General features: G+C 34.3%; 1 protein-coding gene across 8 annotated transcripts in view; it reads right to left on the reverse strand.

The window, feature by feature from the left end:
• PMS1 (PMS1 homolog 1, mismatch repair system component) overlaps positions 1-24734 on the reverse strand; it is a 98423-nt gene that overhangs the window by 59301 nt on the left and 14388 nt on the right. For all 8 annotated transcript variants that reach the window (XM_058711400.1, XM_058711430.1, XM_058711410.1 and 5 more), the window contains 3 exons: positions 21300-21482; positions 11059-11161; positions 1252-1415 (listed from right to left, as the gene is read on the reverse strand). In XM_058711400.1, coding sequence (XP_058567383.1) covers positions 1252-1415; positions 11059-11161; positions 21300-21482 — 450 coding nt within the window. The remainder of the gene's footprint in view (positions 1-1251; positions 1416-11058; positions 11162-21299; positions 21483-24734) is intronic.

A 24734-nucleotide genomic window follows, 5' to 3' on the forward strand; every position in this document is an offset into this window, starting at 1 on the left:
CTTTGGATAAAGAGGTCATAGGGTTATTTATACTACCGGGATGAGCCTCCATCTATCAACTTCCTGAGGAATCATAGCATGGTAGAGCAGGAAGAGATCTCAAGGTATCATGTGGTTGAGTTCTATGGTAGCAGGAATAGGTGGCTGACTAATCTTAATGTTTTTCTTTCTTTTCTGTTTTTTTTAAAATGACCAAAGATTTTGATCATAAATATTCCACCATGGTTTGGTTTAAGACAGAATCATCTTAATAACAAGTAAAAAGACACAGAATAGAAAGAATGCTGGATGAAAAAGGATTCTGACCCCAGTACTACTAATTACTGTAAAGTATATAACAATTTCTTTGATTACTCTGAGCTTTAAGTTCCTCCTACAAATAGAAATAATGCTGCTTAACTTACAAAGTTATTAGTAAGTGTTCTGAAACCTGGAAAAGAACTATATATACAAAAGGTATTAAAATGAAAAGACAAGACAGCAGAGTGGAAATAGCCTGCAGTCTGTAGGCATGTTAAGTTTCAAATCCCATCTCAACAATTTACTAGCTGTGCAACACAGAGCGAAGTATTAAACCTCTCTTGAGTTCAGTCCAGAGGACAATGGTAAATTGATATGTCTACTTCACTCAGTTGTTGCTGTGGATCATAGGAGTTTAATGTACCTAGGATATGATGTAGCATTGTGTAGGGCCTCAATAAATGTTAACTCTCAACTCCCCATTGGGTTTCCATACTTCTGCTTTCCTCTCTTAAATATTCAAGTGCACATGTGGAATTTTATGAAAAACAGAATAATCAGAAAATACCTTTCATTCTATCAAGATTCATCAAGCAACAAGAATTTCTTAATCAGCCTCACTTGAAAACTGGGAAGAAATGAGGTAGTTTCCTTTAAAAAACAAAAAAAACTCTTCCAAAGGAGAAACAGTTTGTAATAGAAGGTGAAAAATGTCACTAAATTGTGAACTCCTTAAAGGAAAAGAACAAGTCTTACACATCTGCATATTTAGGTAGCACTCAAATATTTCTTGGATGTCTACTGGCAAAATCCCTGATCTCAGAAATTATGAAAGGTTCAATCAGATTTCATTTAGATGTCAGATAAGAAAGTAAAGAGGTTCTTTATATAATAAACTAAACAAATGTGGACAGATTTTTGCAAGAAGACTTTACATATCTGATTTTGATAAAATTGTGCCTTTATAATATCATATACCGAAAAATCTTATAGAAACATAATAATACTTACCTTGTTATGTATAAAAACAATCCTTAAGTCAGGTTTAAGTATACCATAGCTTATGAGGAGATCCTGGATCTTTTTTATTTCATCTTTACATTTTTTAGCAGTTGAGTAAAACTGCTTTCTTACAGGTAGATTCTTAAACAATCTTAAAGCAGTTACAGTTGTACCTGTTGGCAGATAAGAGGAAAGCACATTTAGATGTGAAAAGAACTTCACACATCTTCAAATCTGTATACAATATATTCAACCCCTTCTATCACTGAAGGCCAGTCCTCTCCCAACTCCGGGAACCCAAGGTGGCTCAACTTTGCAACTTATTCTGATCCTCTGCTAGACTCCTCTATTTGTAACTGGACTGACTTGGCTAAGTATTATCTCTTCTGTGTGATCTAAACAAGAATAATCTGATTTCTACCACCACACAGAAACATGGGCTCACCAGAATGCAGTATCTTAATAATTTGCTGATATTCAAACCACCTGGAATGATGCTTAGTCTGCACCTTAAAATACAATATATAGGTGGTATAAGGCTAAAATATAGCAAATGTGATAACCTTAATTACTACACTAAAAATTCTTACCTGAAATAATGTCTAATTGTCTGGTTTAATTTCATCTTCTGAACAACAAATATTCAAAACACAGTATAATCTAACACAAAGATTTTCTTTTTACTAGTGTAGTAACTAAAAAGTTGAATTAAAGTATAAATATTATGCTTACATATCAGATTAATAACCAGCTTTTGTTACACACACACACACACACACACACACACACACACACACACACACAATTAGGCCTGGATATTTTCTCATTACTATACCATAAATCTTTGTTTTTTAAACATTGAGGAACTTTTAAAACTACCAGTCATGAGCTAATCTCAACTTAGTAAATCAATCCTCTCATGTGATTCTAATGGCTGTACTGCCAGGGTTGAGAAACAAAGCACTGAGAAGTAAAAAAATCAATTTAGTGTACAGTTTTCAACTTGGCATTACTGACATTTGTTGAGGGGGCTGTCCTGTGCATTGTAGGATGTGTAATTGTATCTCCGGCCTCTACCCATTAGATGCCAGCAGTATCCAACTCAGTCATGACAATAAAAATGTTTCCACACAATGCCAAATGTCTCTTGGGAGGAAAACTGTCCTTGATTGAGAATCACTGATTTAGTATATATAGCAACTAGTATTTTTTTAAAATTAAATAAAGTCTAGAATATAGTAAACAAGAGCAGAAAATAGAGTGCATCACACATAGTAAGAGTATATACTGCATCAAGAATTTTTTGCTTTGATTAGATTTGTATGATTAAAATGTACTATGTGAACGAAAGTCAGAAAGGCTAAAAGTTGCTGCAATAGGTCAATCTTTGACCTACCGCTCACAAAAAAGAACAAAACAGAATGGCAATCATGAGGAAAATATAAGACTTAGAAACCCTAGCATAAAATCAGGAGTTCCAGGAAGAGAAAAAGAAACAAATACAGGTTTAACTAAACAGAAGAAAATTTTCTTGAGTTAAAGTCTTTAGTACAAATTTCAAGAGCTTACTACAAGCAGGAATATTTGTGTGTGTGTGTGTGTGTGTGTGTGTGTGTGTGTGTGTGTGTGTGTGTGTGTATGTATGTATATATGGAGAAAGAGACACCACACTTCCACTGGAAATCCTAAATTTTAGGATTAATTTAAGGGCAAGGAAAAAATTTTAGAAACTTTCAGAGACAGTAAGTTCCTTATGAGGAAATGCTAGCATCAAATTTCTTAACTATAACACTAGAAGACAATCTACAAATGATTGAGGGGTAATTAAGAAACTTACACCCAGTAGGGCTATGTATAAGGATAAAATGAAGACACTGCAAGAATTCAGAAGTTCATTCCCCAAGTACATTTTATTAAAACAGTGGTGGATGAGCACTAGCCAAATGAGAATTATATCAAAATAGAAATTTTATGACAGAAGAAGATGAGAAAATAAAATTGATAAGCAAAGAGTTCTAGCCAAATGTAAACATAATACGGCAACATGGCTGGCATTTGCAATGTAACTGTGAAATAGGAATTATTGAAATGAAAGAGATGTAGGGGAGGGCCTAACAGTAGCATGAAACTGTTTTTACACTATTATTAATAACACTGGATAACTGGAGTAAAGGGGTTGGGAATGAAAAGGGCTAAAGCTTATATGGACCTATATATTCTTGACTATGGCAAGTTCCTTTCCTACCAATGTTCTCCTTCTGGTGTGTCCTCCAACACATCATACTTATTTGCACCTCAGAACTTTTGCATATGGTGTTTCCCCTACTACCTTTTGCATGGCTAACTCCTTTATCAACTTTCAGATCCTAACCTAAGTATCACCTCTTTAAAGAATCCATCCCTGAATGCCCTATCAAAGACTGGTTCTCCCAAAGTGAAACCATGTTTTATTTCTTCCTAGAAATTATCAATATTTGAAAAAATTTGTGTCCACCTCCCCTTTTAGAATACAACAAGAAGCATAAGAGCAAATGATTATGTACCATGTATGACATTACAGCCCCAGCACCTCAATGACTAATAACCTACAGGCATTTAACAAAAAAGTTTTGAATAACAAATAGAAATGCATGCACAGAAATGAATGCATAGAAGAAAAAAATACAAATGTGGTAATAAGAATAAACCCCAAATTTGTTTGGACTGTTTTCTTAGTTATAAGGAACACATGGTGTTTTTACAATTTTTGAAACTTTATTTTATAAATATATACAATTTTTTTTATCTTAGGAAAAAAAGATCTTTGAGGGAAAAAAAAAACAAGGGAAAAGCTGTATTTCTATTTTGCTCACATTTGATGTTTTCCTGCTTCTTTTCTCTTGATCAGGTAAGTTCATCAGCATATTACGTTACTAACAATTTAATTAAAAATTTTTTTTGCTTTCCTCCATTTTTAGGTAGGTATTTTTTTGGCCTAAATTTAACATGTCACCTTCACACACAGAATTAAAGTCCTTGGAACACCATGGTATTTCTCACTTGTAACACTGTGGTGCTACATTTTCTGCCTTAGGAAAGTAAACAGGCTACTACCAAATTCACATTGAGGTGAAGTTGACAGAGATCAAGGAGTGCACATGCCCAGCAATCACAACAGGTATGCACTCTGCCTTCCTGCTAAACAAAGGACACACTCAGAGCAGAGTGTATCAGACCCTATCATCAGAGACCTCTTATGCCTTTTTCTCATTTCACTCTATGTTCTTTCTAGATATTTCCTCCACGCCCAAAGTTTCAACTACTACATGTATGCCAATGATTCTTGATCAAAGTTATAAGAAACACTATACTTTTATGAATCTCTGAAAAAGAAAATATATGCCAAATAATTCATGATACAATGCCTTAACAACAGTCCTGTGCAATACATGAATTGGTCCACACCAGCCTCTCACTGCTTAGATATTTCTTTTATCTATCCTCACTGATATGGCAATTTCCTCTTGTGTCTTCAATTTCAGTGCCTGGCATGTGATAGCAAACCTTTTGAACTTAACCCAGCTTTTTTCACTTGTGGCTATATTCTCTTTTTAGGTCTCACAAAGCATTTGTTGTTTTGCAAAAAAAAATATGAAACTGTTGTTTATTCTTGCAATCAACACATGAATTATCAATAATGCACAAAACTTCCCATCCAAAAAGGATTTGGGGAGGCCATTAATTACAAGCCACGACCTGTTTTTAGAGACGTCAAAATGAGAGAAAACACACATCTTAGAATTTACTAAAGATATACATATGAAACTGACAGCATTCAAGTTATAAATAAACGCTCACTCAATATCACCTGAATGTCCCAAAGCCACCTCAAATCAACCACACCCAGACCTGAACTCATTCTTTTCCTTCTTACGTCTGATACTTACACTTAATCCTCTTTCTCATATAACACTAACATCCAACAGTTTCCAAAGGCAGATACTCTAGATTTAACTGATTCTTCCCTCTCCCTCTTACTGCCAATATTGTGTAAGTCTTTTAGGCCTGTTCTATCCTAAAAATCTGTTTCAAATCTATGTCAAGTCCCTTTCCCTCCTTCAAAACTTAGTTCAAGATAACATTTCTTATAATAAGACATAGTTTATGGTAGGAGTTACAGTGTTCTAATTAATTTTATAAATACCATGACATTCACCCTCTACCTAAAAAGGTTCAGTGGCTCACTGCTGGTTATAAGAAATAAACTTTTACTTTCAGTTTTAGAAATTTCACTTGGTTCTTTTTTAGAGTTCCATTTCTCTGCTGAAATTGTCTACCTTTTTAGCAATTTTGACCACCTTTTCCTCTAAATTCTTTAACATAGTTGTTTTAAGTTCTTGTCTGCTAATTCAAATATGAGGTCATGTTTGTTTTCTTATATCAACTATTTTTTTCTCTTATAGATCCCATTTTCCTTTGTTTCTTAATATTTTTATTTTTGCCAGACATTGCATAGATACATAAGTAAATGAAAGAAAAATAGATACGTAAGTAGATATTTTCCCCCAGAGAAGGCACTTTATTTCCTCTGTCAAGTAGCTAAAGAGAGAATCTCTTCAATATAATTAGGAATGTATCTGGGTTGGAGCTGAGCTGCCCCTTTATTTAGCTCTAGTTCACTCCTCGTTTCAAATGTCTTAAAGATGGAATGGGGTCTTTTCTTCTAGCAAGGTTTTGGGATCTCTAGCACTGCAAAACTTTGTCTCTCTAGCTCAGTCCTAATTTTCTTTATCACTGCTTACTAAGTGTAAGTCCTGATGAGATCTGGCATCTGAGGTGAACCAACTCTGTCTGAGGATCCCATCCTCCAATATCTCAGGTCAGCTTACATATGGCTGTTAAAGAAGTTCAGCTGGTTCCTCCTAGGGCCATAAAAGATGCCTTGTTCATGGCAGACTTGTTCCTTTGCCCACCTATGCCCCCAGACTCAGTTAATGCTCCCAGGGATGCAAGTACTTTTCTTGTCTACTCATCTTTCTCTTGAACCTAACTCATTTAACTTCCTTTTTTGCCCTCCAAGTTTTTATTAAATTTTATTTAGCTAAAATACAGTGTAATATTAGTTTCAGGTACAGGATTTGGTAATTCATCTCTTACATACCACACCCAGTGCTCATCACAAGTGCCTTCCTTAATACCCTTCACCCATTTCATCCCCCTGCCCACCTCCCTTCCAGCAACCCTCATTCGTTCTTCATAATTAGGAGTCTGTTTTATGGTTTGCCTCTCTTTTTTCTCCCCATGTTCATCTGTTTTGTTTCTTAAATTCCACATATGAGTGAAATCATATGGTATTTGTCTTCTTTGTGACATAGTTCTTCAATTGGTGCTTTTCCTCTTCATCTTTCTTCTCTTGCTACAAGGTTAAACCCCCACCCCTTCTTACCTACCATCTTCAAACTCAAATGATAACTTTTCTGAAAAACTCCCTAACCTTCCTCTAGGCAGCTGGTGGCTTCTTTTTACTGTCATTACTTAGTCATCTGTGTTCTCCACTACTCTGTGAGTTCCTTTAACTCATCTGTGTTCTCCACTAGCCTGTGACAAATATAATAGCATGTACTGTAGCTGTGGTGACAGTATATCTGGGTATATCTGTGTATCTGTGGACAGATGGTGAGAAGGAAGGCAGGCAGAAATCAATAAAGCAAAATACAAATGTACGAAAAGGTACTTGTTGATTTTTAAATATGTTATACGTGAAAGACCACACTATAATTAATCCATATATTAACTGATAAATTATTGCTTCAGCAGTTAAAAATGTTCTCTTAGAGCAAACTGAGATTTAACAATAAGCCAAGAATTATATATGTTTGAATAAAACTTAATGATGGAAAACTATGTTGATTCTAAATGAAATGTGTATCATTAAAAAAAGTACCAAGTAATATTGGCCAATAGGGAGGAGGCCCTAGTATACTATCATATTTTACAAGAGAACTGCTCAGCTCTCTAACTTTAGCACATTCTACAAACACCAGAATTAAACTGCAATCCTATAATATGTTCCCTGTTATATTTTTACATGACCCTATGTTATGCCACTTATAAAGGCAGCTAGCTATTTATATTCCTAATGTAAAGAGGTATGGTTGCTTGAATATATCAAACTTTTAAAAAACTATTTAATGAATAAAGTTTCAGTCTCAAGATGAAAAAAATCTTCCAATGCATGCACAATCATACTTAACAGGGATTTACAAAGAACACGATGCTCTACTCTAGTAACAGGGTAAGGAAAGGAATGACCCTGATCAGAGTACTTTAAATATACTATTTTTGATACCTGAGAAATTCCTATGGCAGAAGTACTAGGATATGTTAAAAGAATTTGCCAGGAGGGTAAATCAATTTAGAAAGCTTACTACTGATTATCTAGGGTAAAGGAAATGGAAGTAATAACAGAAAAAAGATATGATTACAACAAATAATTTAGTAAGTTATTGTAAGATAATTTAAAATTATTTTTACATTTCTTATAAATTTTTAAGTGTCTTAAAACAGAAGTGAACAGAAGGGTAATTTAAAATGACACGCTATTAAGCACATACATCATTTTAAAGGGCTAAATTAATCCACAAAACGAATACCTACACCCAGAAAAACCAGAATTGAAATCTCCAGTAAACTATTTTTAAACATCTTAAATATGGTTTTTAAAGGGGTAACAGGGGTGCCTGGGTGGCTCAGTTGGTTAAGCGTCTGACTTCAACTCAGGTCATGATCTCACTGAGTTCCAGCCCCATGTCCAGCTCTGTGCTGACAGCTCGGAGCCTGGAGCTACTTCAGATTCTTTGTCTCCCTTTCTCTGGGCCCCTCCCCTACTCACACTCTGTTTCTCTCTCAAAAATGAATAAATGTTAAACAAAAAAAAAAAAATTAAAGGGGTAACAAATTTTCCAGTGTCTAAAAAAGATTTTGCTTTAAGTTGTCCTGGCACCTACAGTTAGGTGTCATCTTCTGATCAGATGATATGAAGAGTAACTGTGAAGCAAGGATGTTCACACCACTGCAGAAATTTATCTACAAGAACCCTAAATGCACAGGTACTAATTAGGATGGTTGTACTGTAGTTTTATCTTACACAGAAAATATTTAAATGGAAGTTGAATGACAGCTGGTAGTGAAATGTGAGTCTGTGATCCACTCAAAAACTATCAGCACTAAGGCAATATAAATGTAAAAAGCTTTTAAAAGTGCTTGTAGATTTCTATAATATGTCCATCTACAGAAATTTAAAAGTAAGAGCTTGATTCTTTGTTGTTTTCCTAGCCAACCAACTATAACTAGGAGATAAAAATGTATCATGAAAGGCAATTACTAGTTTCACAACTACTGACCTTCCAAGTATGTTGTTTCTTAAGATAAAAGGAATATGCTAAAGAAAATAAGGTTCATTTACTGACTACAGAAGTTCCTTAATATGCATACCTAGTCTCACTCAAAGTAGAAGACTTGGGTCAGCAAGAAAAGAAAAATCAATCAACAAATGGGCAGAGATCAGAAGGATTCCATATTTAAGTATTGCTATTTCATAGTTCCCATGGTGATGAACACAGAAAAGCATGAGAAGTATGAGTGATGCAGAGCAACAGGCCATCCAGATTAGACTGGCTACTACTAAGATAAAAATAAATACATTTAAGTTTTATAAGGTGACTAGATTACTTCAAAGTACTCTACTGGAGAGCCACCCAAATATCTCCTAATGGCCTCCTAATTTGAACTCCTCAGAACTGGGGTCAGAACATTTCTGGAAAGGGACTATACTAAAAAAAAAAAAAAGCCTTCTCCTTTGTAACCTTCAGTACATAAAAAAGAAAAAGAATCACAGTCTATTATTTTTAAGTAAAATATGTACAATATTATCATACATCAAATTAAACAGCTACAAGATGAGCTCATTTTTATTAACTGAGTAAATGCCAAAAAAAAGTGTTTTCTTAGAAGTTCCAACTGACTCTTTCCTTTGTGTGGATATAAAAATATAAATTCTTAATATGCAAATTAATCAGCAATTTGAAGATTAAAAAATAAGAGAAAAAGTGAATTTGGTATCAGTATTAAGACATAATAAATATATTTTAATGAAAAAAGATGGTAATTATTAAAAAGATAGATCTAATAATTTAATATTAAAATTAGAGGGAAGAAACTAAAGAAAAAATATAGTACTTCAATAAATTACAATGAGGGACCACAAAATTAAAAAATGAATTTATAATTCAATTGGAAAAGAAGGGCAAACAGCAACAAATCCTTTCAGATCAAATAATTCTTTTGAACATGACTAAAGAGGTCATACCTTCAACATTCTCTCAACTTTAAACACTCATTGCCGGAAGTTAGCGGTATGGAAACAATTAAAGGAGATACATGAAACTCAAGCCTGAAGAGCTTTTCTTTTTTGTTGTAAGTGGACAGTAAAGGAACATAAAAACATAAGATGTCAACTAAAATGTAATAAAATTACTTAAGTGTATAAAACACGAAAGAACTGTAATAATAATTAATAGAGCAATATTATTAGATGAAGTAACATTAGCAATGAGCTAAGAGTTGTTGCAATTGAGTGATGGGTACATTATTCTATTTATTTGCACATACATTTCAAGTTTTCCATAAACAGATATATTTTAATTATTTAATCATAGAATCTTAATTATATGGTTTATTACAATTACCAAATCAATAATGTTTTAGGCATTTCAATAAAATATCCTTCACATATTAAGAGGACACTAAGTGATCCAACAATAGCAAAATAATTGCTCTTACAGTTTTAACAGAAGAGTAACTAATCCATGTTTTTGTCCATAGTCTGTTTTTAAAAATTAATTTATTTAAATTCAAGTTAGTATACAGTGTAGTATTGGTTTCAGGAGAACCCAGTGATTCATCTTTTACATATAATACTCAGTGCTCATCCCAACAAATGCCCTTCTTAAAGTCCATCACCCATTTAGCCCATCTTATCAAACACCTCCCCTCCAGCAATCCTCAGTTTGTTCCACAGCTAATATCATCCTCAATGGGGAAAAACCTGAGAGCTTTCCCCCTAAGGTCAGGAACACAACAGGGATGTCCATTCTCACCACTGTTGTTCAACACAGTACTGTGAGCCCTAGCCTCAGCAATCAGACAACAGAAAGAAATAAAAGGCATACAAACTGAGAAAGAAGTCAAACTTTCACTCTTAACAGATGACATGATACTCTATATGGATAACCCAAAAGACTCCACCAAAAAATTGCTAGAACTGATACGTGAATTCAGTAAAGTCATAGGATATAAGATCAACGTGCAGAAATCGATTACATTTCTATATACCAATAATAAAGCATCAGAAAAAGGAATCAAGGAATTGATCCCATTTACAACTGCACCAAAAACAATAAGATACCCAGGAATAAACCTAACCAAAGACATAAAAGATCTGTATACTGAAAACTATAGAAAGCTTATGAAAGAAATTAAAGAAGACAAAAAGAAATAGCAAAACATTCCATGCTCAAGATTGGAAGAACAAATACTGTTAAAATGTCTATACTCTCCATAGTCTTTTAACAGTCTCTCTTTAGAAAACTAAGTATTTAAGAGATTGGTGACTAAAGTAGGGGTTGAATATTCACTTGGAAGTTAACTACCCTTTATCATGAGCAAACCTGAAGTAATGCATCTGATTTTGAGGTGTAACAATTTTTAAAAAAATAAACAAGAAAAAAATAAAATAAACAAGAAAGAAAAGGCAAAACTACAAAGCTACTCTCTTACCTTGACCAAGATGTGAAGGTTTTTGAGAAATTATGTGGCCGCTGCCATCCAAAACATACTGGGTGCTAAAATTATCAGAAGCTGTCCTTGTTGTAATCAAAACCTGGAATATAAAAAAACTAATAAAATTATGATTTTAGATTTTGCAGTGGACTCATTATCAAATTAAATTTAAAATGATTATACATTTACTTAAGATTGAAAAAAAGTTTGGGGCACCTGAGTGGCTCAGTTGGTTAAGCATCTAACTCTTGATTTCAGCTCAGGTCATGATCTCAGTTTGTGAGATCGAGCCCCATGTTGGGCTCCATACTCAGTGTGGAGCCTGCTGAAGATTCCAGCTCTCTTTCTCCCTCTGCCCCTCTCCCCTGCTTGCGCTTGCAGTCTCCCTCTCCCTCTTTAAAATTAAAAAAAAAGAAAAATTAAAGTTGGGGCGCCTGGGTAGCTCAGTCGATTAAGCATCCGACTTCAGCTCAGATCATGATCTCAAGGTTTGGGAGTTCGAGCCCTGCGTCAGGCTCTGTGCTGACAGTTCAAAGCCTGGAGCCTGCTTCAGATTCTGTGTCTCCCTTTCTCTCTGCCATTCTGTCTCCTGCTCCCATTCTGTCTCTCTCTCTCTCAAAAATAAACATTAAAAAAAAATTTTTTTTTAAATAGTAGGCTACTTTATATTTTTTATGTGGCAAATTACTGATTTTTGAGTATTTAACTTTAACTAAAATACTCATACACAAATCTATACATCTGAAATGTACTGGTTATTTGTATATATGACTGAAATGGCTATTTGTATTATATGACTTACACCTGTAAACTCAAATACTGTAACTGCATTAGGGAAACTTCTTTTTGTTTATTTACTTTGAGAGGGAGAGAGAGAGCACACGAGCAAGTGAGGGGCAGAAAGAGAGGGAGGGAAAGAATCCCAAGCAGGCTCTGCACTGTCAGTGCAGAGCCCAATGCAAGGTTCAATTTCACAAACCGTGAGATCATGACCTGAGCCAAAATGAGGAGTCGAACGCTCAAATGACTGAGCTACCCAGGCACTCTGGGAAACTTGCTTTTTAAAAGACAATTTCCATAAATTTGTTGGTAATGTGAAAAAGCCTTTTGCAAAATGATCGTTCTTTTTATAATCTGTATAAAACTGCACTTCTGTATTTCAAGGTAATGGTTCAAAAGAATAAAAAAATATAAATCATACACACGTATATTTGTGGACAATTTTTTCTTAAAACCAAGCTATTTAAATGTAATTTAAATGTAGTTTAAATGCTTAAAACCTGAACTATTTAAATGTAATTTTTTTGTTAAATGAAGAAGATATTAGCACTAAGACATTTATGTGTAAGAAAGGATTTCACTGAGCATGAAAATATTTCCTAAGGTGTTATAGTCACATAAATATAAATTTAAGAATGTCTGCATTCTTCTGAGCTACCCTCACCCTTGGCTTTCTGTTTACCTACTCTGTGAGATTAGTGGGAGAGCATGACAATAGAAAACCATTCCACTGTCAGAAAATAACAGGCAGGGAATGGGCATATTTCTTCAGGAAAGCACAATGGATTCAGAAAAGGATGCCCTCCTTACACTTTTTGTGAGCAATAATGATCCAAAATTGGGAGCAATCTTTCTTGGCCATCTGTGAACTCAGGAGAGTTATCTGAAACTTATATTTAAGAAAGAAGCCACAAAGATCCAGCTCCACTGCTGGAACTCATCTAGGTCCAGTTGGATCTACATTGGATTTGATGGTTCTGACACCCTGCCCTAAACATGCACTAATTTACAGCAGGCCATATGGCTATAAAACATGTAGATACCAGGCAGGGAATAGCAGAGTCACCATTACGTGCACAAACACACACACACACACACACACACACACACACACACACACACACACACAGCTTCTCTAGCTCACAATATTAGAATCTATTAGACTCTAAGGGTAATGTCCATAAAATTCCTTACCAGAAGCACTGCCTTAAGCTGTTTTCCAAAAACATACAGCTAAATCAAAGTTGTGAGCCTCTGTATAACCTTAAGTGATTCTTCTACTTCTTCCAAAATTATATTCCGTGGTTCAAAAGTTGTATAACTTTAAAAGTTTTCCTGATAACCAATTTTAATCTTCCCTGCTACATCCCCAACTCTATTTTGTCCAGTAGTGATTTTCTCTAATAAACTCTGTTTAAAAACAAAGAGTACAGAAAATTTCTTTCCTGTCTCTTAATTTAATTACTCTATGATTGTCCCTGTAAAAACAATTCTACATTTAACCATTTTTCAAAAATGCCAAGGTCAACTGAATTCTATTTCTATTCTCCAAAGAGCTAGCCACCTGACCTAAAGTTGGTGTTATTAAGCAAAAGTAGTCCTAGAACTCTGAGTTCTAGTACTAATTAAGCCAGTGGCTTGTTAGATGGTCCTGAATAAATGATTACTCTATCATCTTTAAGGAAGTGCAATGATAAGATGAAAATGATACTAATACTCCACAAGGTTATATGGATTTTTATTTTAACTACTTTCAAAGCATTTTATAAATATTAACTTGTTCATCCTTTAAACATATTAGTTAATAGCAAAATACCCCAACTTAGATGAATAAACTGATGTGCTAAAAAGTAAAATAGGACCTTACTGGTCATAAATGTAACATTTGTATTAAAGTAAAAAAAAAAAAAATACACTATTGTTTTCCAATATTAATTTTTTTGAATTAGAATGTGTAAGGGTACTGTGAAAATTTATCTTGATAGGAAATGCTTCACAATTCACTGCTAAAGACAGTGAAGGACAACACAGGTTAGCATGTTTCACAAATTCATTAAATACAATGTGCTCCTCAGAGGAAGGAACTGTATTTCAAGAGTTCATTTCATATGACCCTGTGTCCTGGACAGCAAACCTTTTTTTGGACCAGGCACAGGCTTAGAATGTGTTAGCTCTGCAGCAGTTAACATATTTGAACCTGCAGTAACTCCACCATCAGATGCATCTCTAATATTACAAATTTTTACTTGTGCTTCTTACTAGAGACACTAATGAACTATGGCAGAATGAATATAGTGGTGTCAAGGGAAGAACTAAAATTTATTTAAAGAATTTTAAAAGAAGTTTATTTTAAAAGGTAAAGTTTTAAGAGTTCTCAGAGAACCTTACAGATTATATTGGCTATCAGTTATGAAAAACTGTCTTTTTGGTCTAGTTACTGAGTTTCAAAAATCATATAATACTAATACAAAGTTAAAATTCACAGAATTCATAAAAGCATCTAAACTTTAGATAAGCATAAGTTTTCTCAATGTTTTAGATAAAACTCAATTAAAACTTTAGGATACATCCTGTCAATTCATGCAAAAAAACCTTTCTTGACAAAAATTCATTTAAGACAATTATGTTAAAGTTTGTTCTTATTTTTTATTTTTATTTTTTGCTGATTTTTGGATGAACACCTTGGCACAGACACAGGAGTCTGAAAACTAAGGTAAATGGTCTTCATGATTCAGCTGAAATATCAATTTTGCCTGGATCACTGAAATGTCTTTCTTTCTGTGAGTCTGCCTGCCTATGCATAGTTGTACACTAATATAAGAGCTCTGACTTCATAACCTTCTCCCAGATACTTCACTGAGGGAGACTAGCAATAGGAAAATCTTGGCCCTGGCTTTTCTCCTTAGAACAGAGTTCTATTACCTGTGAGGAGGCTACACTTTAGAAAGCAGGATACCTACCCTACTCTTCAAAAGTTCCTGTGCCTATTTTAATTACAGCTCTGTCACCATGGCTCTAAAGAACATGAAAGGTACTCTATCTACACTGTGGAACAGGAGGCAGAAAACATCAAAATGATGCTAGCAGCTTCCTCCTACCTTTTTACAGCTATGGGGGCCCACAATTAAGGAAGTCCCAACCTTCATCTTTAAAACAGAATGACATAGCTTCTCATTCTGCCCCTTTTGAGCCATGGAGGTTTAATGAAATTTTAAAAAACAAACCCACACATGATGTCATCTCATCACAAAATTGTGTAAAATAAACTTGGTAGATCAGAGTAACACCCAGCACATTGTAACTAATTAAAAAATGGAGGAATGAATCCATAAATATTAGTGTTTATGGCACCTCTGTTAGTTCTTCGGAGGGATAAACAAGAGAAAATAATGAACTTAGGCTACAGAATAAAGACCTTTTGTGAGAAATAGAAGGAATTTATGTAGGAATGTCTGTTAAACTTTAGAAAGGATTTCCCAAAAATGTTGAGTTGTCTGCATAAACTTTGAAAGGGTGAAATACTGCTTGTCAACAAGAAAATGAGCAAGTATGATGATATTATCAACTTTATGATAAAGGTACATACTACTTTTCACATTCAAGTCCAGACTGAAAGTAACTTTCATTTGTATGGCACATGACCGTATTAAAGATACTTTAATATGTATTATTTCAATTGACTCTCAAATCATTATCCTCACACGACTCTCAGAAAAGTTAACCTGCTTTATGCCTTTGGCCAAGTCTCTTATGCAAACACTTGAGAATTAGGGTTCTGACTTTTCATTGAGTTTGTTTTGATTTTAAGAAAACAAAACTGTTCTGTATTTCTCCTAAAACTGAAGTGTAACTTAGCCTCCATTTAAAATCCGGTTCAAAAAATGTATAACTTTCTTAAATATTTCTCTGGAAAGGAAAAAGATCATTTTTTAATAAATATATAAAATATCTACCTAAAAAGAAAAAAAATCTTTTATTATGTGTTTTATCATGTGATAAGAATATATACAAAGTCTTCACAAAAAATTTTATGAACAGCTCAAAACAGAATTTTCACTACCTCTAGCTCATTTTAGTCAGTATGCTTTTTTAATCAATACCAGGAATTTAACACTGAAGAAAACAAGTATCTCCAAATTATTGCTCTACAAACAACAATAAATTTCAAGATTTTAAAGAAAACCGTATCAATTTGTGTCAGTAACTGATACATTCATCATGGATTTATCAAGCGTAATTACATTTTTAAATGCCAACAGGATACTCTGAAGGTATAAAAACAATGGTTTACTCCTTTGGACTGTTTAATTCTAAGACTGGAAGTCATTTTAAAATTGACAAATTAGGGGGCGCCTGGGTGGCTTGGTCGGTTAAGCGTCCGACTTCAGCTCAGGTCATGATCTCACAGACCGTGAGTTCGAGCCCCGCGTCAGGCTCTGGGCTGATGGCTCAGAGCCTGGAGCCTGCTTCCGATTCTGTGTCTCCCTCTCTGTCTGCCCCTCCCCCGTTCATGCTCTGTCTCTCTCTGTCTCAAAAATAAACGTAAAAAAAAAAAATTAAAAATTAAAAAAAAAAATAAAATAAAATTGACAAATTAGGAAAACTGCCCATTCTTTTAAAGTGTGTCAATAAAGAATATAGAATAAGATATGTTTTAAATTCCTCCAATTTTGCTAAAAACCTACTTAATTTTGTTTTTGTAACTAAAATTATTAACATCTTTAATAAGAATACTTTCAACAATCAGAATTTTCGGTGATGGCCATTTAATAGTGTGACAAAACTATATTCCAGATACAAATTATCAATCTACTGAGCCTGAGATAATTTACATCTTTATGACTTTAAAATTGTCTGCATCAGTTAATCTGGCAGATAAAATAACCAAATTGCTAATTTTTATTATGTAACTATAATCTCTGTCCAAAGATTTTCAAAATAAATTGGAGCCTTTAAAAATAAACATGCAACTTCTATACATAAAACTTCAATTCTTTCTGAGTGGTAAAGAATACTCATTACATTTAAAAAGTAAGCTTTTTTCTCCAAGAAGCACTCATTAATAATTAATAACAATAAATCCTGAATAACAATTTTTTAAATCTAATTGACCTTAACAAGCATATATTACTTTCTGTATTTCTGAAATACTGTTCAGAATCCTTTCACGTAAGTTTCAACTTGACTACTCCTTGATACCATCTACTGAGCCTACCACTGCAGGCCTGGATATATTTATTATTTTAATATGAAGTAATTTTAAACTAATAGATACCTCTCTAACCATGCTAGTAAGACGGAAGCATGACCTACTGTGGAAAATTCAGTACTGGGAGACATGATATTGGAAATGAATTCTTGGCTTTGCCATGGACACATTATATGTCCCTAAATAGGTCACAATTTTCATATTCCATTTACTGCACTGTGCACAGTTCTTCTAAAGTGAACTACTTAGCAAAGCACCCTGCAAACACACAATGAAACAGTAACTGACTGATTATTAGACTATATTTTGAAGTTGGAGTAAGAAGACCTAGCATTTGGCTACATAAGACCTCAGTTTCCTTATCAATAATATGAGAAGACAGATCCATAGAAGACCTACATTTTAGGGTGGCTACTCATGAAGCAGACTGAGACGGAGACTAGTGAGCAGGAAGTTCACTGGGGGTGCTCCAGAGATGATCAGCTGTGAGGGCAGGACAGAAAAAGAAGTGGGGCTCTGTAGTCACAAACAAGGACTTGGCTGACCCTGATGGGAGCTGGGGGGGGGGGGGGGGGGGCGGGTAGCCACTCTGGACCAGAGATAGCATGGCAGAGTTGTTCTAAATTGGAATAGAATCTTTATAACCCCTCATTAGTCAGTCACTGGATGCAGGTTGCCCTGCACAATATGGGTAAGTTACCGCTGTACAAATGAGGTAAGGGCAATCGCCAGAGAGAGACACAGCTTTGAGCATTCAGTTACCAATGCTTGGCAGCTAGAGGGGTGAGTTTTCAGTCCTGTCATGGGGGATCTGCCTGTGAACCAGGGGCCACTACTACTACCAAGATCCCTTCCAGTTCTAGATTTTTTGGTGATGCTTTGGCTTTCAGAAACAAGCTCAAATCATCATCAAAACATCTGTGACAAAATAATATATACTGTAAGATTTCATTTAGATCAAGTTCAAGAACAGGTAGAACTAATCTATGTTGACAGAGGTCATAACAACTATTACCTCTGAGAAATACTAACTGGGACAGGGAATGAGAGAACCTTCAGGGGTGCTGATCATAGTATATACCTTGCCCTGGAGTATGTAAAATACACACACATACCTATGTGAGGGTTTCCCAAAGATTTACAAGAAAAGAGATTTACATAAAATGCTGTTAATATTCTATAAAATAAACACCTGACATTACAATGTGTAAACTGAATATAATTTTTAAAAAGTTTACAGTTTTAGATTATGCTGATAGTTGGACAATTCCTTTACTTCTCTTGTAATTTTGGTATACAAATTACTTCAAGTATTTATACTCAAGGCATTAAAATGCATCAAAAATGAAACAAAAGACAAAATGACAAACTTGGATATCAAGTGGGCCTAAGTCATCAAAAAAAGAAACAAAATAGAGAACACCACTGGACACAGACTTGCAAAACTGCCATTTAAAATCAGAACTACAGTAAAGATTTGAGTAAATCATATGGCTTATTACCATGTATTTTAAAAGACTAAGTATAGTGCTGCCACCTAGTAGACAAAGCTGATAATAACCAATTTCAGTTCTAAAAAGTTATATATATCTTATAGGAAATACAGAAATGCCTTTTTTTTCTGTTTATTCATTTGTGGGTTTTTTTATCCCTTAGATTCCACCTCTGAGTGAAAGGAGATAATGGCTTTCGATTATGGAATGATTAAGTCATGGGGAATAAAAGGCACAGCATAAGGAATATAGTCAATGATACTGTAATAGCGATATATTAAGACATGTTAGCTATAGTTGTAGTGAAGACAACATGATTTATAAACTTGTCAAATCACTATGCTGCATACCCGAAACTAATGTCATCAGCTATACTCAAATAAAAAAATCAATTAATTTTTAAAAACCCAGAAAAGCTGTATATTATTCAACAATACTCTGCCAAAATACACCTTAAAGACTACCACGTTTGGACAACAGCTAAAAAATCAAATAATTATGTTTTCAAATAAATTGTATGATTTCTAAAATAGCTACCAAAAGCTCAAACAATAGTATGTGCTAGTACTGGGAGTTTGAGAGGTTCCCCGATACAAATCTGACCCCATTCTAGAAACAAACACTTTCTACAAGATCCCAGGGCTATAGGTTCCCAGATACAGTCTCTAGGGAGGAAGAAGGGCAATGTCCAGTTAGTTGTACCCTCTAGTTGCTCTTCCCTAAAATATATTTGGAGACTCAGTGAACTCTAAATAAAGTGTTTTGGATAAAGGTTTTAAGCAGAATGCACGTAAGGAAGGACAAGGCCTTTTCTCCTCTACCAATGTGTGAACATCTGGATTCTAACACACAAGGGCCCCTAGTCTTACCCCTAGTACTAGAAGAGTAAACTCTCCCACTTTAAACTCTACCTTGTCCTCTACCCACAATTTTTCTTTGTTAGTTAGGTATCACTTTACAGAGCCCCAAAGTCAAAGAGAAAAGTAGATACTGTGCTGGGACTCTTCATAAGAAAATGGAGAAAATCTACACTATGCCAGCACTCTAAGGGCAAAAGGAAAAAGGGAAGACCACAATAAGCATGGAGATTATATGACTGCCAGGGAGATGAGGCTGGCTACCTAACAGATGCCCAAAGAATGGATGACAAGAGAGCAACATTATCTCAAATACATGACACTTTTCTGGGACAAGAGGTACAAAGTCCTATCATTTAATTGTACCTGAGCATTCTCACCCAAATAGAGTCTACAAGCCAAAGCACAAATGGAGGGATCACAGCCAGTGAGCACACATGGGAAACATACCATCACACTATAAAACAGAGCCTGACATACAGAGTAACAGTAGAGCACAAAGAACCTAGTACAGAGTAGTGTGATCAAATGTAAGTGAGACACATGGAAATGAACAAATCAAAGTTTTAGATAGGTTTTGCCACAAACTAGTTATGAAATCTAGTGCAGAGGCAGAGAAGTATAAATGGTACTACGCAAACAAGTTGCTCAGGCACTGAAATGAGGGGTTACCAACATTGAAAGCACCCAACCAGGATCAGGAGAGCAAAGTCCTGGGATCCAGTCTGCCTCTGATTAGCTAGGGTTTAGAACAAGTCAATTCACATCTCTAGAATCAATCTATCTGTATTTACTAGAGAGGTATTTCCAGAGTGGGTTCCACAGTACAATAACAACAAAACAGTGAAATGCTTACCAATAAAAGGATTTCATAGTCAAGTACGCATAGGGAAATGTAACTACTATAAAGCCACCACTCTTAGAGATTCACAATGAACTTTACTACAGTAAAATCTCTAAGAAGAGCTTATAATTAAGATAGTGGTTTAATTTTAATACATTTTTTCAAAGTTAATGGGTCATTAAAGTACTTTTTCTTTTTATAAACATTAACATTGTAGCACTTCCTGGGTGGCTCAGTCCGTTAAGTGTCTGACTCTGGATTTCAGCTCAGGTCATGATCTCACAGTTCGTGAATTCAAACCCTGCTTAGATTTCTCTCTCTGCCCCTCGTCTACTCGCACATGTGCTCTCTCTCAAAATAAATAAACTTAAAACAAAATATTAACGTTGCAAAACACACTTTGCCTTTCCTCAAAAGATCAGACAGAATTACCATGATACAGCAATTCCACTTCTGGATTTTTACTCAAAAGAAGTGAAAGCAGGGACTTCAACAGACATTTGCACACCCACATTCACAGTAGCATTATTCACAATGGCCAAAAGGTGGAAATAACCCAAATGTCCATCAACAAATAAAAGGATAAACAAAAACATGATTTAAACATACCACAGAGGATCATTCAGCCTTAAGAAGAAATAAAATTCCAATACGTGTTATAAGATGTAGAAGACATTTTGCTAAATGAAATAAGCCAGACACAAAAGGTCAAATATTATATGACTCCATTAGTCAAATTCATGGAGACAGAAAGTAGGATAGTGGTTACAAGGGATTGGAGGTGGAGAAGGACAATGGGGACTAACCATTAAATGGGCACAGAGTTTTAGTTTGGAGTGATGTCAAAGTTCTGGAAATGGATGGCAATGATGGCTACACATGCTTAAAATCACTGAACTGTACACTTAAAAATGGCTTAAATGGTAAATTTTATGTTATGTATATTCTACTACAATAAAAAAAAACTACACTCTGCCAAATCCTGGGTTAGTTTTCTCTTAATGCTACCATTCTGAGTGTGAAATCACTAAAAAAGTCAATATAAATTACCTTACCTCAGCTACACAACAAATTGACCCCAATGCTTCTCCACGAAAACCGTAAGTTGTCAAATTTTCAAGATCTTCATGACTATTTATTTTTGAAGTGTAGTATTTCATTGCCATTACAGGTGCATCAGTGGCCTTGATACCCTCACCATTGTCTCGCACCTCAATTTTATCAAATCCATAGTTCTCCTATAAAAAGTTACAGAATACTTTTAGTACATACAGTAAACTGTTGTCACAGAAACAGAAAGCAACATAAGAGAAACAGTTGTGTCATTTATTTACCTTTTGTGGAATCTTAATATTAAGAAAGTAAGAGTTCAAATTGTTAACTCTGTCAATTCCTAACTATGGTACAATGGGGAAGCCCCTTGTTTTCCCTGAACTCAGATTCAATTGTAAAATAAAGAAGTCAGTCTAATTGTAAAATAAAGAAGTCAGTTCCCTTGAAGTATTTCAGCACCATTGGATGTTTGTGTTTAAATTTACATTTAAACTTGACTAAGAAAATTCTACTAAATTATATATGCTTTTGCATATATAATCTCTCAAAAAAACAAAACTGAATACTATCACCTTCAAAAACAGCAGCTGATTCTACCCACCAAGAGTCTAGCAATTATCCTTATTCAACCTTTTAATACTTTTCAATACTTTCTCCCTTTAACTATTTACTGCTTTCATAAGAATTTTAAATATTTAGTATAACTTTCTAAAGTTCTTTTTGCAAATAGTCACTGAACAGAAAAATGCTGAGAAAATACATTAAATTTGGCAATCTCTGTGAGTTCTTTACTTGAAAAATGAGGAAAAAAACCCCAACTCAATTCATAGCTTAGTATTTGTAGGCTAATACTAAAAGTATGCATACATAACAAAAACAAAATCTAGGGACACCTGAGTGGCTCAGCTGGTTAAGTGTATGACTCTTGATCTCAGCTCAGGTCATGATTTCAGTTTGCAAGTTCGAGCCCCATGATGCAGCTCGGGATTCTGTCTCTCTCCCTTTCTCTGCCCCCCACCCCCTCTCAAAATAAATTAAAATAAACATTTAAAAAAAGGTTCAAAAACAAAATCTAAATCCCTATAGAGATCTTCCTGCAATTACAATCACTCTAGTATTTTAAAATAATACAGTTTTTTAATAACCTGAATTTAAGTAATACTGTGTAAGTACTTTTTAGGTAAATTAGATGTCAGGTGTTGGAGGGAGACCCTTAAGAATTAGTTCCTCACCTCTCTCAATCCACAATTAACATCCTAGAAACAGTTTGGCTGCTTCATTTTATAGAAAAATCATTAACTACAGAAAACTAATCTTGCAATACAAATACAACTCCAGACATGTGAGTAAAATAATACAAAGATCTGTTTAAATTTTTAAAATAAGATCAACTTTAATTATGAAAACATTCCTAGTCAGGATAGTTATTATTGTATGAAATCATAATAAAACAAGTCTTATCATGTACAGCAACACAGTCATTTATTTTAAAACTCTACAAAGCAGAAACTGGTAAATATCAAGATACTAAAATATACAGCCAGATAAAAATGTATACTTTACTTTTATCAGAAGACTTCTGTAGGCTGCCTAACACTACTTTTAAAAACGTGCTTTTCTTCCAGAGAGCTTTAAGAACAAAGTATGTCTGCCTAAGATTCAGGAGTGAAATATGTCAAATATAATTATCTAATCCTATTTATTATCAATTGTATTCTAATCAGAATCAGTCACTATAGTATACAAAATACCTTAAAAAACATAAATTGCCTTTCTTTGGGTTTAATAAATATTTTCCATGTTTATAAAGGTTACAATACGTTGACCCTTGAACACAAGAATTAGGGGTGCTGACTCCCACATTGTCAAAAATCCATGTATAATTTTTGACTTCTCAAGAACTTAATAGCCTATTTTTTAAAAATTTTTTAATTCTAGCAGAGTTAACATAGCATTATATGTTCAAGTGTACAATGTAGTGATTCAGTACTTTCATCTATTACTTGGTGCTCATCAAGACAAGTGTGCTGTTAATCCCCTTCACCTATTTCATCATAGGGTAGTCCTATTTTTAACTTTTTGATGAACCTCAATATTGTTTTCCACAGTGCCTACACCAGTCTGCATTCCCACCAAGAGTGCAAGAGGGTTCCTTTTTCTCCACACCTTCAACACTTTGCTTCTTGTGTTGGTGATTTTAGCCATTCTAACAGGTGTGAGGTGATCTCTCATTGCAGTTTTGATTTGAGTTTCTCCGATGATGCTGAACATCATTTCATGTTTGTTAGTCATCTGTACTTCTTCTTTGGAAAAATGTTCATGTATTCTATTTTTTAATTGGATTATTTGGGGTTTTGGTGTTGAGTTGTAGCAGTTCTCTATACATTTTGGATATGCCATTTGCAAATATCTTCACCCATTTGGTGGGTTGCCTTCTAGTTTTATTGTTTTCTTTGCTGTGCAGCTTTTTATTATGATGTTGTGCTAATAGCTTATTTTTGCTTTTACTTCACTGGTCTGATAAGATGTATCTAGAAAAATGTTACAGCCAAAGTCTGACAAATTATGTCTGACTTTGTGTGCTCTTACAAGAGTTTATGGTTTCAGGTCTCACATTTAGATCTTTAATCCATTTTTGAATTTATGGTTTAAGAAAGTGGTGCAGTTTCTTTCGCATGTAGCTGTCCAGTTTTCCCAGCACTATTTATTGAAGAGACTGTCTTTTTCCCATTGCATTTTTCTTGCTTCCTTTGTGGAAGATTAATTAACCATAAAATTATGGGTTTACTTCTGGGTTTTCTGTTCTGTTTTATTGATCTATGTGTCTATTTTTGTACTGGTACCATAGTGTTTTGATTACTACAGCTTTGTAATATAACTTGAAAGTTTGGGATTGTGATCCTTCCAGTTTTGTATTTCTTTTTCAAGACTGCTTTGGCTATTCAGGGTCTTTGTGATTCCATACAAATTTTAGGACTGTTTATTCCCGTTCTGTGAAAAATGGTGTTGTTATTTTGATGGGGATTGTATTAAATTTGTAGATTGCTTTGGGTAGCATGAACATTTTAACATTTGTTCTCCTAACCCATAAACATGGACTGTCTCTCCACTTCTTCATGTCTTCAATTTCTTCCAACAGAGTTTATAGTTTTCAGAGTATAGATCTTTCACTTCCTTGGTTAACTTTATTCTTAGGTACCTTATTATTTTAGGTGCGGTTGTAGATGGGATTTTTTGAAATTTCTCTTTCTGCTACTTCATTATTAGTATACAGAAGTGAAACAGATTTCTGTATGTTGATTTTGTATTGTGTGACTTTACTGAATTCATTTATGGTAGTTCTGGTTCTAGCAGTTTTTGGAGGAGTCTTTAGGGTTTTTAAAATATAGTATCATGTCATCTGCAAATTGTGAAAGTTTTATTTCCTCTTTACCAAT

This window comes from Neofelis nebulosa, chromosome 2 (genome assembly GCF_028018385.1).
Source record: "Neofelis nebulosa isolate mNeoNeb1 chromosome 2, mNeoNeb1.pri, whole genome shotgun sequence".
Classification (NCBI taxonomy): Eukaryota; Metazoa; Chordata; class Mammalia; order Carnivora; family Felidae; genus Neofelis; species Neofelis nebulosa.